Source organism: Zeus faber (assembly GCF_960531495.2).
Source record: "Zeus faber genome assembly, chromosome: 18".
Taxonomy (NCBI): Eukaryota; Metazoa; Chordata; class Actinopteri; order Zeiformes; family Zeidae; genus Zeus; species Zeus faber.
Window position 1 is genome coordinate 17,462,614 of NC_137210.1, and position 16,029 is coordinate 17,478,642.

A 16,029-nucleotide genomic window follows, 5' to 3' on the forward strand; every position below is an offset into this window, starting at 1 on the left:
CATTTTCTTTCTTACAACTGAATGGATGCCACCCTGATCTGTATCTGTAACAAGACAAGTTGCTCCGGTCTGGATTTTATTTTTTATTTTTTATTTTTTTTGTCTTGGGCCGCTTAATCAAAGCCAGGAGAGTGTACTTCCTGTGAGGTGGACACGGCGTCCCTCTTCCATCTCAGCTGCTTTTTGCCAGGGCGATCAATCTGCATGCATGTGTGTGTGTGTGTGTGTGTGTGTGTGCGTGTGCGCACTGGTCCTGGTGTCACCGCTAATTGAGTGTATTGAGGATTTCAGAGGTCCAGAGCTCAGCATTAGCTAATGCGTGACCTCCTGCGCTGTCTACTCCTGCTCTGCTTGCAGGTGCTGATGCGGAGCGCCATGAGCGGAATACTGAAGAGGAAGTTTGAGGAGGTGGAGGCTTCCTCCTCCCCGTGCTCCTCGCTGCGGGAGTCTGACGACGAGGTCTCCTGCAGCGAGAGCGGAGATAGCAGTGACAGCGTCAACCCGTCCACCTCGGACCCCTTCACCCGTGAGTGGCACCCTGACACCCCCAAATGCACCCCTCGCGTTGTTTCGCTGCATGCCGCTGGGCGGGGCCACAGGCTCTACCCGGTACCAGCTCAGGGGTCGTGGTTTGTTAAGACAGTGTGGCTATACTTGTAAAACAATGAAAAAGAATATGCATGAACACCAAGAGAGTTAGATCCTATTTGTATTTTATCTCATATTGTTTTACACTGCTTCTGTATAGATATCGTTTTTTTTATCATTACTTTCAGCCCTCACGTATTTCTCACAGTAGTCAGACTATGAACAAGTAACATTTTGTAACTCCACTCATCGGTATATGTTTTCACACTGTTGCCCTGTGTTTACTTGCCAAATAACCCATGCATAATACGCCAGACTATTACAATAATTACAGTAGTTTGACAGAAAATGAGTGAGCAAATTGGGATTGGTTGAGACAACGTCGGGCAGAACAACCAGGAAAACTGCCTGTGGTGTTGCCTGTGGTGTGTACGATAGAATGGGAATTCCTAATATAGTTTGACGTGAGATCACCTTGCTGGCTGAGCAGAGGAGAGCAGGAGAGGCAGGGTGACGACTCAATGAGGCCGGACACTAGACTGGACACTAGAGTGGCACCCGACTTAACACTAGACTGGCTTCTAGACTGGGTATTAGGATCCAGCCCCTAAAACTATCTGGAAAACCAACTCACAAACACGATTTGTCTTGTTTGAACCTTGTGGTCGAAGTTTCATCCAAATCAAGTTCAAGAGATTATTTGTCACACTCATATACATACGGTCATACATATATGCAAATCGATCCAGCTAGAAACACGGTCGAGGTGTCGTTCAAACCGCTATATAACAAGGATCCCATGGTTTAAATTTCATCAAAGCCGAACCACATACTGAGCAGATATTGGTGAAAAAACCAAACAAATGACCCAAAATATTCAGTATTTCTAGTAACGACACATCACGTGTCAGTCGAAATTGAACAAGGTAAGATTTACAGTAAGTCACTTTATGATGTCATTATGACATAATTTACTATTTACTACTATAACATTTATAATTTACTACTATAAATGTACAAATTCCAATTGAGAATGTCCAGCTGGACCTTGTCCATAGGGTGGATCCCTGTGTACTCTTTAGACGTTACCAAACTATCGATTTACGTGGATACTTATATAGCTTCTTACCTGATTGATGTTTGATGTATATTTCAAACCCGTGGTGCACAATAAATAATCCTTGAAATGTTGACTGAGCGTCCCTCAAAAAAACGATAATGTGCGACTAAATGAGGAGTCAAAATCCAAGGTGGCGTGGTAAAAATAGCTGTGCAATGGCAATTACCCACAGAAATATCACTGAAAATCTAAGACAATAAAGAAGCAATTGTCCAAAAATCCAGTCGTCAAGGTCAGTCAACAACCAGGAGACAAAGACTGGGGGGAGCCCATGTAGCGTTCATGTAAACTCAGAAAAATCGTGCCGCGTTTCAGAGAACCCGGGAAACTGTAAAATGCATCCAATATGACTAAACTGGACAGTGTATTGCTGCCTGTAGCTTTATTTATAATAATATTATTAATAATAATAATAATAATAATGATTAATAATAATAATAATAATGATTATTATTATTATTATTATTATTATTATTATTAAGGGTCCAGCCCGCAGGCACCCACTGGACCCACGGACACGTTTGAGATCTCATTAGAACTGGGACATCTCAGACATCTTGTTTAGGTTTGATCTATATATTAACATTTGGAGCAGGAATTTGTGAAAAACCAATAAACTTTTACCGGAAGCAGCAGAACATTTGTGCATCGGCGAGACGGCAAGTTTCTAAAACTTCTGGTCGGGTGGTGATGCGAGATGAGTTTGTTGAGTTGGACGCTTTTGACATCATCATCCAATTCTTTATATATGTGCATGATATGTGCATGTTGTGGCTCCGGGCACCCATTCACATCATGTGACTCCATCGCTCTGTAGTGGTTGCAAACTGAATGTGTATGTGTGTGTATGTGGTCTTACCTGCTTGATGTTGGTGGGGCGTGTTGTTTGATATTTTATCTCTTTTGCCCTTTTTGTAAATAAATGCATTCTGTTCATGCATCTAACCCTCTGCTGTGTCCCTCCTTATTTTGTTCGTGTGCTCACACATGGAGTTCGCTTGCAGCTCCAGGGCAACGTGTCCGTTTCATTTTAGTCCCAAAGGTTTAAAAAGTTGATGAAATGTCTGAAGGACATGCAGTGTTTAGTGCAATCCAATGGAACGTTGTTTTTGGGAACTTCCACATGGAGTGATTTCCTTCCATAGAGACACCGTGAGGCAGGACTCTGTGGACTACAGGTAGTAGACAGCCACATTCAACTTTTTGGATAAAGTAATAACACACAAGTGTATCGGCTTGTAGTAGGAATTCTGCAGGTCACCGGGACTTGGAAAACTTGAGTAACCGTGTCAGTATGTCAACTGATGCTACATTCAAAGGAAACTCGGAAAATTGTAACACATTTTAGTAGTAATGCTGATGTAAAGACGGGTGACAGCACAAACTGATGCTACGTTCCATGGGAACTCAGAAATCTGTAATTGGTGTCAATATTGGACCCTGTGTATTACTGCCTACAGCTATATTTATTAATATTGTTAAAACACAAATATACAAAGTTAAATGGTGTATTTAAATTGCATGACAAAAGCAGCTCTATCAATAGCTTGAACAAATTAACTCTGTTAGTTAACATAAAAATAGATGTGCCTTCATTTCTGAGGAGTGGAACTGTGAAAATTGACATCTTACTTTCAAAATGAATCCGAACCAAAAGGAAAAGAGATATTTAAATTAATTATAGATGTGAATAAAAAATAATTGATCCCTGGGGGATAGGGGGGGGCGGGGTTTGGTGGCATCATGGAATTTGTTTACCAACAGCGTGACCTCCATTGAGAGACGAGTTGAGAAGGAACAGCTTTTCCTCCCGGTTGAGTGAATGAGTGACAGGGTTCTTCCTCCCTGTGGAGAAGGAGCTTAGAGACTTTGCAGAGTGCCGTGTCCCTCGGGGTGTCAGCTGCAGCTGCTGGGAGCCAGGGTGGGGGGCGGGGCCCGGAAAGGTCAGGGGGACGAGGAACCAAATCGTCCCCTCCAGACAAGACTCCACTTAACAGAGTACGTACAGGAGTGTGGGTTTTTAATCAACTTTAAGCTGAATGGCAGTACCTCATACTTCATACAGTACTAGGATACTAGACTGTGTCAGAGTGGTGATTATGAAGCTCCAGGCATAAAGGAACATGACCTTAAATGATATAAAACCACATGGGATGTGTTTTTATATACAGTATACACGTTGGTGGCAGTGATTTGACAAAAGTCGCGGGGCGATGCTAGGTTGGTCAAGGTTCTGAGAGTCTGTCTGTGATGGATGCTTTGTTCCCGTGGAGTTGCCTGAAGCAGATGGTTTCTATTTGTCCTGGATGCTGGGAACCAGCGCTCTGCGTCGCACTCCGAGGCCAGGCCAGGCGGGGGATTATTTATGCTCCACTGTTGCCCTCGCTCCCCTGCTCTGCCAAAATGTCCCTAAAAAAGACAGACCAGGGACTGGCATGCCAAGTGGAAGCATGGGGACTCGGTGAAATCCTGTGCTCCACTAAGCTGCGTGGAGATGAAGATGTGTGGACGCTCAGTGCGAAGAGGAGAAAGACGTATTTCAAGCATGAAATAATTTGGGTTTTTTTCACTAGATATTGTCACTTTAACTGAATCAAATTATATCTTTTATAACGGGATTCTAAAACTACCCTTAGATAGAAAAGCAATACATAAAGATATGGCTGTAGATCCCCTTAAAATAGCATTTATCATAGGGCTAGGTTTACAATCAACTAGTCAGAATTAACTTAATTTAATAGCTAAATTTAATTAAAAGACTATATAAAATAGGGGTAGGAGAAAATACGTGTTTGCATCTACCTGCTTACTTAAGAGAAATATATTTTATAATAAAAATCAATACTCAATCAGAAAATATAAATACATGTAACTGATCTTCATTGGCCACATTCTATATAAAAATACACGTCAAGCCCTTTTTTGTTTTTTTTGTTTTTTTCTTCCTTTACTGCCTGTGTGACGAATCCCCTCGGCTTTACCCCCCCCCCTCCCCGCAGCGAGCTCCATCCTGAAGCGGGAGAAGCGGCTGCGGACGCGGCGGGTGCACTTTGAGAAGGTGACGGTGTACTACTTCAGCCGGCGGCAGGGCTTCACCAGCGTGCCCAGCCAGGGGGGCAGCACACTGGGCATGTCCAGCCGCCACAGCTGGGTGCGGCAGTACTCGCTGGGGGAGTTCGCCCTGGAGCAGGAGAGGATCCATCGCGACATGCTGAGAGAGCACCTAAAGGAGGAGAAACTTAACTCCATCAAGCTCAAGGTAGATGAATCCAACATACTCCAAATAAATGTGTATCAATCTCAGTCAGGTTTTGGGTGGTCTTAGGATCTCGAGAACTTCAGTGTAGAGCTAATATAACCCATTTACTTTTGGTAATATAACCCATTTATATCTTTTTTATATTCTAGTAGTAGTAGTAGTAGTAGTAGTAGTAGAAGTAGTAGTAGTAAGGTTAGGGTCGGGGTTAGGGTTATTTTTTTCTATATTCTAGTACATTTTGGGTTTGTTTATCTATTTTCTTGTGTATATTTTAGGTTTATTTTCTTGTTTTTTGTTCTTTTTATCAGAGGCTTATGGTTACGTATCTATCTATATCTATCTATTTATATGTTTTGAAGGCTGTTTTCATGATTTAGTCTTCATTCCAGGGTTCATCCTTCTGCTCCTGTCTCTCCAGCTGACTAAGAACGGCACGGTGGAGTCTGACGAGGCCAACGCGCTCACGGCAGAGGACGTGTCGGACGATGACATCGACCTGGACAACACCGAGGTGGACGAGTACTTCTTCCTGCAGCCGCTGACCACCAAGAAGCGCCGCGCACTGCTGCGCTCCTCCGGCGTCAAGAAGATTGATGTGGAGGAGAAGCACGAGCTGCGCGCCATCAGGATGTCCAGGGAGGACTGTGGCTGTGACTGCAGGGTCTTCTGCGACCCAGAAACCTGCGCCTGCAGCGCCGCCGGGATCAAGTGCCAGGTAAAAAAATAATAATTGAAATCCCACCATGTGCAGGTCTGCCTTCCAGCCTAGTTCCATGGGTCCTTTCAAACAAAGGCACATCCAAACTGCAACAGGGGGCATTAGATTAAGGACTACTTGAATGTCGATTTTAGGTTAAAATAAAAAAGCATAAAATTCCCAAACCCTCTACTGTTGACTATGTGGGAGATAGAGTACTCTGATTGGTCAATAGCAGCAATCAGCGGTCAGTTATTTATGAATAATGACCACTGTCTGTTAATAATGTCTGTTGTCACGGGCAACCCCTACTGGAAAATACAGCTTGAACTGAGAGCTAGTAACCAGCTTAAACCAGTTTGAGGTTTTGGACAGCTGGTAGGTCAGCTACTACTGGTGACACCAGCCACAGTACCAGCTCCTATTGCTACCAGCTGCCAGTTTGGTTAGTGAGATCTGCACCTGCTAAAATTCACAAGCTTGTAGGAACTAGTTTTTGGTTTACAGTTGTTTACAAAGGAAGTACTATGCCTAGCTTCTCAAATGTCTTTAAAAAAAAAAAAAAAAACATTCTCTAACATACTTACAGTATTTTCAGCAAGATGCATGTGTCTAGAATATACCACCTAATGCTATTTGGGGAAAAAAACAAACTGTTGAAAATTCTTTAAAAATCGATTTATTTCACCACCAAACACCTAAAGTAGAACAAGCGAAGAAAAACATTTGAAGATGTTACTTCAGCCGAACTTTCGAACTTTCCAAAATCTCAGTAATAGCCAAGGACATTTTCTTATTTTTTTTCCTTGACTGGAAAACTAGTCCATAAATTTTCAGGTTTTACAGGACACGTGGGAACTCTGATAGGTTCAGTTAGGTTGACTTTTGGGGTTTTTGATGAGGACCATAACTTTTTTCCGTTATGTATCTACCCACCTTTTAGTCTCTTTTTCTTGAGAGGGGGAGAGAGAAGTCTCCTAATACTGGGCGGGGCCACCCTTAGCTCTCAAAACAGCCTCAATTCATTTTGGCATGGATTCCACAAGATGTTGGAAACATTCCTTTGCGATTCTGCTCTATGTTGACATGATTGCATCACACAATTCCTGCAGATTTGTCAGCTGCACATTCGTGCTGCGGGTCTCCTGTTCTATCACATCCCAAAGGTGTTTGATTGGAATCAGATCCATCGAGTGGGAAGGAAACTGAAGAACACTGAACTCATTGTCATGTTCATGAAATCAGTTTGAGACGATTTTTTTTCTGTGACATGGTGCATTATCATGGTGGAAGTAGCCATTAGAAGACGGTCAGTTGTGGCCATGAAGGGATGCACATGGTCAGCAACAACACTCAAATAGGCTGTGGCATTCAAGCCATGATTGATAGGTATTAATGAGCCCAAAGTGTGCCAAGAAAAATAATCTCCACACCATTTAACCACCGCTACCAGCCTTAACTGTTGACACAAGGCAGGTGGGGTCCACGGATTCATGCTGTTGGCGCCAAATTCTGACCCTTCCACCTGTGTGCCTCAGCAGAACGTTTTTCCAGTCGTCAACTGTCCAGTTCTGGTGAGCCTGTGCCCACTGCAGCCTCAGCGTTCTGTTCCTGGCTGACAGAAGTGGAACCCGACGTGGTCTTCTGCTGTTGTAGTCCACCCGCCTCAAGGTTCTACGAGTTGTGCATCCTGAGGTGTTTTTTCTGCTCAGCACAACTGTACAGAGTGGTTATCTGAATGACCGTAGCCTTTCTGTCATCTTGAACCAGTCTCAGTACATGCTTCATTTAAAAACAATAATTAAAGATAATTTAAATCTGCACCTTATTCATTTATTTAATGGCATTGGCAATGATTTTAACTTATTATAAAATTGTTTGTATTAATTAATAAAAGGCATTTATGACATGTTCTTCAATGCCAATCATAATAACATGAGGATGAGAGCAGTACATTCATTTGCTTTTTCATCTAGTTCAGATTCTTACCCATATAGTGGTATTTGCTGCTGTATCCAAGTGTAATACATGCACCTAGTTTGGTCCATTAAATTCTTCCCTGTTCTGACAACAGGAGATTCAAGAGGAGAGTGCTTCTCCAAAATGAATTAATGTAGATATGGACTGGAGGACAACACTCTTTTGAGTGGCGACCAAAACTGAAAATCGTTTGTTTTGGATTTTACTTTCATTGCTCTTTCCTCGCACCCTGACTCCCAAAATGGCGGAACTGTTTTCGTACCCCTGCCACTGCGTCACCTCGTAAACTGATTTTGGCAATGGATCACTGCTCCGTAGTGACTGTGGCGGTGCTACAGTAGAAAATAGTTTTGCCATTTTGGACGCCGGGGGACTGAGAAGAGCAGTGGAAGTGAAACTTAAACAAACGTGTTGTTGTGCATCCTTCAATACATTGTTTTTTTTCTCTTTTTGGCGCTCAAAAACCCAGTATTTTTACGTATTTCCAGTCTACTCATTCATTTTGTAGCAGTACACTCCTGGTGAAGCTCCCATTCTTACACCGGGGAAGAAGTTAATGGACCAAACTTGGTGGATGTATTACACTCGCATAGATCAACAAATATGACTAATCACTTTAAATAAAAATTTGTAATGATACATAGAAGACATTGTAGCTAAAAACAGAGTGCACTAAGTTTACAAACAGCACTGAATAAGAAAAAAGCGCTGTGTGCTGGCTTTGGTGACCTGGTAAATAAGACTGATTTAAAAAAACAAACTGTGTACAGCTGATTTGCTCACAGAGAAACCAGCATCAGAAAATCTGTCTTTGCAGGGTGCAAAACACACAAATCACATCGATGTCACATCGAATCTCAGCAAAAGTTTTATCTTGAAGTTTGATCCAGTTGTGTATCCTGAACATATGGGCAGATAAATGCACCATAAGTTACGGTGACGAGACGTCCCTGTTTGTCCGGGACTGCACTGGTTTCAAGCTGTGTGTCCCGAGTCCCCACATATTTGTAAAACACTAAGATGCCCCGAACTACCAAATTGTACCAGTTGTCAGCACAATTAAAATAACAATAATATTATACTTGTTTTCAGCGCGCGTGCGCGCATACACACACACACACACACACACACATACATATATATATATATATATATATATTTACACACACACACACACACACACACACGCACACACACACACACACACACATACATACATACATACATACATACATACATACATACATACATACATACATACATACATACATATATATACACACACATACACAAGCAGGAAAGATCCCATTGGAGAAGTGGCCGTCGACACGCCCACGCACAGTAGCCCCCATGTCTTTAACAGTAATGCTTAAAAATATATCCTCTTATCGGAGATTAAAAGGAACAAAAAAAAAATCCCACAGTACTTATATTTCCACTGCATCTTCCCAAGAAACTTGAAAAAAAATTTAAAATTAAAAAAAAAAACCTGAAAATATGAGCTAGCAAATTAATTGACCTCACCATTTGTGCCAAGGTTATTCTTACTGTGATGGAAATATTATATATACTGTAGATATGCAGTATATTTTTACTGGAATATAATAAGATGCTATTCTTATTGTGATGAAATTTTATATATTAGATGAATAATAATATAATTTTAAGATGCTGTTCTTACTTTGATGGCCATTTACTGAAAATATAGTAGCCGAGTAGATTTAACTGAGTTTATCAAAGAAAGAAAAGCTGGTTTACAAAGGCTCAAAAAAGTATAGACCTACAGTACTAACAAGGTAATATTACGTTTTTAAATATTATTCATGGTTATGAGTATTTCCACACATTAACAGGGACTAGGCTAGCCAACGTTAGCTAGGCTATAGTTCGCTAGCCATGCGTTAACGTTAGTTTTATAGTTTGCACTGGGTTCACGTCACACCATATTCATCTATTATATCATATTAGTTCATATTATACACATATATGTTAGTAATACAACACACTCACCGGTCGACACGTCTATTTCTCTTCTTGGTCCAACTCAAAGTGCGCAAATCGTAGCGCTCAGCTCAAGGACCAATCAGGAGCAAAGCACGCAGCTCAAGGACCAAGGATCTCCACCTAACAAGATGATGTCAATGAACATTTAACCTGAACAGTGTAAACAACTGAATTTAATGAGGTGTTGGCAACAGTTTCTTCTGTAAAATGAAAAGATAAGCAATGGCCACTTCATTTTTTTTCAAATTAAAGACACATTGAGGGTTTAAAGTGCAGGTGTTTACGAAGACTCTTGTTTGTATGTTGAATTAAAGTCCAACCATGTGTTACCATGTTTGTGTCGGTAGGTTCTTGATGAATTTGATGTGTTGATGGAGAAGGAGTGACCGCTGACGCTGACTTGGGTAAAATAATAGGTTTATTACAAAAGGACAGCATCAGACCAGACTTTCCATGGTTCGCCTGGGAGAGAACAGAGCCGGACGGATTCTCTGTCCGATGAAACTCGGGCAGGTGCTTTAATGCTTGACCAGAGACAACGCTGACCATCCGATTCCCCTACATAGGTCACCGTTCACATTTCACCTCCCTTATCACTGGGACCCCTGACAATGGGCTCTCTCTCTCTCTCTCTCTCTCTCTCTCTCTCTCTCTCTCTCTCTCTCTCTCTCTCTCTCTCTGACCCCAGCGGTCATGTCAGACCAGAGCAGGCACACAAGCATGACCACGCTGGTCTGCCACCGGCTGACCAGTTACACCGGCATGACCACGCTGGTCTGCCACCGGCTGACCAGTTACACCGGCATGACCACGCTGGTCTGCCACCAACTGACCAGTTACACCGGCATGACCACGCTGGTCTGCCATCAACTGACCAGTTACACCGGCATGACCACGCTGGTCTGCCACCGGCTGACCAGTTACACTGGCATGACCACGCTGGTCTGCCACCGGCTGACCAGTTACACCGGCATGACCACGCTGGTCTGCCACCAACTGACCAGTTACACCGGCATGACCACGCTGGTCTGCCACCAACTGACCAGTTACACCGGCATGACCACGCTGGTCTGCCACCGGCTGACCAGTTACACCGGCTGGTCTGCTCACGGACAGCAACACAAACCTGGTCTAGCATCTGATTCCCAGTCAAACCAGTTTGGGCAAGCTGACCCACCAAGTAAATCCAGCAAGACCAGCTCAGGTTCCAGCTGGGTCTCGCTGGGTCTCGCTGGGTCTCGCTGGGTCTCGCTGGTTCTCGCTGGTTATAGCTGGTTCTCGCTGGTTCTGGCGGGGTCTCGCTGGTTATAGCTTGTTGTTGTTCGGGAATGGTAGCTCAGGCGGTAGAGCTGGTGGTCTAGTGATCTAAAGGTTGCTGGTTCGGCTCCTCCTGCTAGCATGCTGTAGTGTCCTTGAGCAAGACACTTAACCCCTAATTGCTCCTGATGGCTGCGTCCGTCGGTGATTGAACAATTGTAAGTCGCTTTGGATAAAAGCGTCTGCTAAATGAAATGTAATGTAATGTTATAGCTGGTTCTCGCTGGTTATAGTTGGTTCTCACTAAAACAAGCCTTTTTCTTGGTGGAAGCCAGAGCCGTTTCTTGCTATATGCGGAATATGCGGTTGCATAGGGCCCCCGAAGCCACCAGGGTGCTCCCAAGCTGCTATCGCCTGCTAGCCAAGCGCCCTCTTATTCTGTGCAATGGCCTAATTTATTTTTGTTGATGTTTTTTTGTGGGGAGAAAGGGATATTTTTATATGTTTAGTATTTTTCAGTTGCAATGTTTGCCTTAATTATGATTCCTTAACAAATTTTTCCTTAATATTTAAAATTAACATTTATTAAGGAAAATGCAGCATCCGTCCCATTAACGTGCATTTTGGAGATGTTATAATGCAGATTGGGTAAATCCTGCACTTTTTCAGGAGTTTGTTGACGTAGGGGAGCCCCAGTGTTCCCCATTTATTATCATTTTCTTTTGGTTGAATTTGCTGGGGTCAACTTGAGATGTTTGATTTGACTTTGGGAGAAAAAAATATGTTAAGAGTTTTTCACGGATCTAGCCCGTGTTCCTCTTAAAGTGCACCAGATTGGTGCATTTAACGTTAAATCCATGCGCCCGAACCACCTTAGAGGGTTTAGAATCCCCCCACCATAGTTTCACAAAATAGGGGCCCCCAAACAGCATTTTGCATAGGGCCCCCAAAAAGCTAGAAGCGGCCCTGGTGTTAGCTAATTATATTTGCAGTTGCTGAGTGTGCCGCCACGTTGGCATACTATTTCAAATCATCATCTGCTGCTGCTCATTTTATTATTTTGGTTAGTAAGTAACCGTGTAATGCGGCAAAACAACCCCCTCCGATATTTTGTAATAATGACCGTCCGGCTGCATATTATCCCCCGTCCGTGCAGCATTGATTGAGTTAACCTGTTCCCCTGTGTGCAGGTGGACCGCATGTCCTTCCCCTGCGGCTGCACCAAGGAGGGCTGCAGCAACGCCGCGGGACGAGTGGAATTCAACCCCATCCGCGTCCGCACCCACTTCCTGCACACCATCATGAAGCTGGAGCTGGAGAAGAGCCGCGAGCAGCAGCAGGCGTCCCCCGCCAACGGTTACCACAGCGACGCCAACGGCCTCGCCAACGGCAACCCCCTGGTCCAGTCCCAGCACGGCCTGGAGTACACCCTGTCCGAGCCCGTCCCGCAGGGCGCCGTTATGCGCCTGCAGACCGCCGAGGACATGGACGAGCAGCTGGACGAGGACGACGAGGACGACGAGGACGAAGACGAGGAGGAGGAGGAGGAGGAGGAGGAGGAGGAGGAGAACGAGGAGGACGAGGAGGACAGCAGCAGCGTGGGCAGCGGCCTCTCCGACTCCAGCACGCAGAGCTTGGCCAACAGCGACTCGGAGGACGAGGACGATGAAGATGAGGGGAAGCCCGGGGGTTTCGGGGCGGAGGCGGGAGCCTCGGCCCCGCCGGTGCCCCTCCCGCTCCCCCTCACTTCCTCCTCGTCCTCCTCCTCCTCCGCGATGTGCTACAGCGAGGACAGCCACATGAACGGGAACGGTTACCTTCTCGGCACCTCCTCGGTGGAGTACTACCAGCTGGAGAGCTCGTCCAGCGAGCCCTACGGCGAGGCCTTCAAGGACGGCGCCATCGTTCCTCGAGGAGCGGCATTCGGAGGAGGAGGAGGAGGAGCGGCCGCCGAGCGCTACACAGGCTATGCCACCGAGCCAGCGGAGGAGCGCTACGCCACCAACGCTAACCATTACACTCTGAGCAATGGGACGCCGGCCACCACCCCCATGATGACCTGCCGCGCCACGGAGATGGAGATGAAAACAGCAGCGTCCAAAGCGGCGGCGGCGGCGGTGGCGGCTTCTTTCTCGGAGCAGAACCAGAACCAGAACCAGATTGACTTCCAGAACTACCTGAACAACAACAACTTGCAGGGTTCTTGCGGTGGCGTTGGTGGCGGCGGCGGTGGCGCCGGCTGTTTTGTGGAGGAGCAGCCGCCCCAGAAGGAGTCCGGCGTCAGTCCAGAAGCTCCTTTACTAGCGGACACCTCCAAGAGCCTCCCGCTGCCGGAGCACTGCCCCGAGGTCGCCGCCATTTAGCGCCGGGCGAGGCCTCCTGACGTGCTCCTGCGTTCTGTGTCCTGTTCCTTTCCAGTCGAGGCTGAACCGAGCGGTGTTTGCGTGAGGAAGAACTTATGCCATGTCCTTTTTGCAGTATCGGAATTAAAGCCGAGGGCGGCCGTCTCCTTCTCGCGGGCAGATGTTAAGCGGCGGCTTCACCTCTGTCGCGCCATCCCAAGCTGCGGGATGGCGAAGGATTCAAAAAGCGTCCAAACAGCAGAAACGTCACGCCGTGCAGTGCAATGTATCTTGTAATTTCAGAAAGTAAAAGTTCTAGTTTTACGCAGATATCGTACTGTATATTAGACTTTTTCTATGTCTGCTGTATGCGTCAAATGTGCAAAAAAAAAAAAAAAAAAAGCAAAAAAAAAAAAAAAAGGTGCAGTGTCCACAGTTTATTTATTGCTCCTGATTTCCGTGTATACTCCTATATTGTAAATGTTTTGATATGGGTTACGCATGCTGTTTTGGGGGAATCGCTTGGTGGCATTTGACTCTTTTTTTTTTTTTTTTTTTTTTAAGAGCAAAAACAACATCGGCCCGAAACACATCATGTACATTTCTCTGCTTCTCTGTGTCAACAGTTCATGCTTTTTATCTTTTCTTTTTTTTAAATCTAATTTTGGATAAAGCATGGAATACCGTGACTCGCTCTTTGTATCTTTGGGATACAGCGTCTGTAAGCGTCGGGTATTTTCGGATATGTTAAAATACTTAACAGCCTTTTTGCACTTTTGTGCGTGGGGGTTTGAATGCAGCGGTTTTGGGATAGACACATACTTGAAGCGTCAAAAATAACGTGGGTTTTTATTGTTGATGAGGTGGTTGGAGCGTGTCACCGCAGCGGGAAGCCTTGTTCCTGGCGGCGTATACAGGGATATACCACGGTAGCACTTTGACATATCTTTATTATTAAAAACAAGAAAAAAAGAAAAAAAAGCAGATTGTACCATCCGGTCTAAAAGCATCGGTTCGACCTTCCAAATCATTTGGGAACATTTTGGAAGGGGAAGTTATCCGGCGACAACAGGTTTGAGGCGCAGTGTCGATGCAAGATATAACCACACAAACGCTTCTATTCACATTCCGCTCAATCAGCGACCCCAGGGTCTTATTGATCGAGACACTTATTTATGCAGATCCAACGAAGGGCCTGGGTTTGTGCTGTTGAGTGTTCAGTGCAATAATAATTCAAATAAAGGGTAATTCCGCGGCTCCTCTGGATATTGTGATATCCATATCATTTCTGTACTTGGAAGCACCATTTATCAACATGCATATTAAAAAAAAGAAAAAAGCTTGGTGGTGGGCAATTAAGGTTGACAATCAAAGCTTAACTATAGAAAATGAACTATATTAAACATTAGCAATTGATGATTATATAATAACGACCGTGTCCCGCAAGACGTTGAAGGCTGTTGAATTACAAGACGATAAGAACAAAAGGTTTGCAAAATGAATATGTACATAACCTCTACCACCTCTGTACGAATGGCATGGGGGCGGGGCGGCGGGGCGGAGTTGCTTATGTTGATATACTCGACGCCTCGTAGGACAATTGCAATTGAGAAACTGCAATAACTAATAAGTGCATATATCCACAACTCCTAATACCGTGCTGGAGTTCTTCTCTGCCTTGAGCTCTTTGCTCCTGCATGATTAGAAAAAAATGTCTGCCCTGCTTCCAAGCTTGCAAATAACAGATAAGAAACCCCCACCCTCGCCCGCCCCCCGGCCATGGAATATAATCAGAGCAGTCGGAAGTGGAACCCCAGGGGTACGACGGCGAACAATCAGTGCCATCGACATGGCCGACAATAAAGGCTCGGCGTGCCAAAGTGTGCTAGGGGCCTGTGAACGGTGACGTTGCATCGAGTTTTTGGAAATCCTGTGTTTGATTTGTTTCAATATTTATTGCCAATGATATATTGAAATGTGTATTTATTGTGGTTTCCGAGTCTGTATTGAGTAAAATGGCTTCTGTCTTCTAAAAAAAAACACAAAAAACAAAAAAAAACAAAAAACCCCTGTCCTCTGTTTTCTGCTGGTTGTGAGTTGTACAAGCTTCATGTGCCTGATTTCTTTTGTTATGATTCAATATCATATTCTGTGAAAAAGGCATACATTTTGCACAAAAATGGTATTAAGTGTGTCATCGTATTTTGTTTCTTACTGTAAATAAAAACCCCAAGTTCAATTAAGTTTGTTCCTTTTTAACATGGTTTTGAAATAAACTGAATTCAAATCATGGGCAATGTTCAAGTCTTCTTCTTGAAATATGAAATTTGCTTCTGCCATTCTATTGAGAACACGCTTACATGGCTGTGGATGTTCTGCAACATGCAATAACTTTAGTGCAAAGCGCCCTCTGCAGGTCACCGTGGGGATTACATCAACACCAACACTGCAGAGTGGAATTGACACTTTTTATTAAAAAAAAAAACATTGGATTTTTTTTCATTATATTGCAACTTAAGAAACTCACAATAAACCATAACCAGGGTTTTTTTTTCCAGTGGCAGCCTTAGTTTTATTCATCAGTATTTTCCTATTTAGAGGTAAGAGCTGAGCAACTTTGCTTAATCAAAATAATAAAAAATAAAAACAACCTATGGTCCTGTCGCAACTATCTTTGCATTGAGGAGAAATGCACCAAATGAAATGTAACCAAAGAAATTTCAAATCAGACAGGCTAATCTATTCAGATATGTTTCATGTTAAAAAATAAAATCAAATGATG

At 44.1% G+C, this 16,029-nt stretch overlaps 1 protein-coding gene across 1 annotated transcript; it reads left to right on the forward strand.

Moving 5' to 3' along the window:
- Positions 1–363: 363 nt before the first annotated feature.
- On the forward strand, positions 364–13,268 carry csrnp3 (cysteine-serine-rich nuclear protein 3; the record flags this gene model as incomplete). The annotated part of the gene is made up of 4 exons (XM_080018864.1): positions 364–526; positions 4,708–4,967; positions 5,386–5,682; positions 12,096–13,268. 4 exons carry the CDS (start codon positions 364–366, stop codon positions 13,266–13,268), a joined length of 1,893 nt encoding a protein of 630 aa, XP_079874990.1.
- Between the last annotated feature and the right edge of the window lie 2,761 nt (positions 13,269–16,029).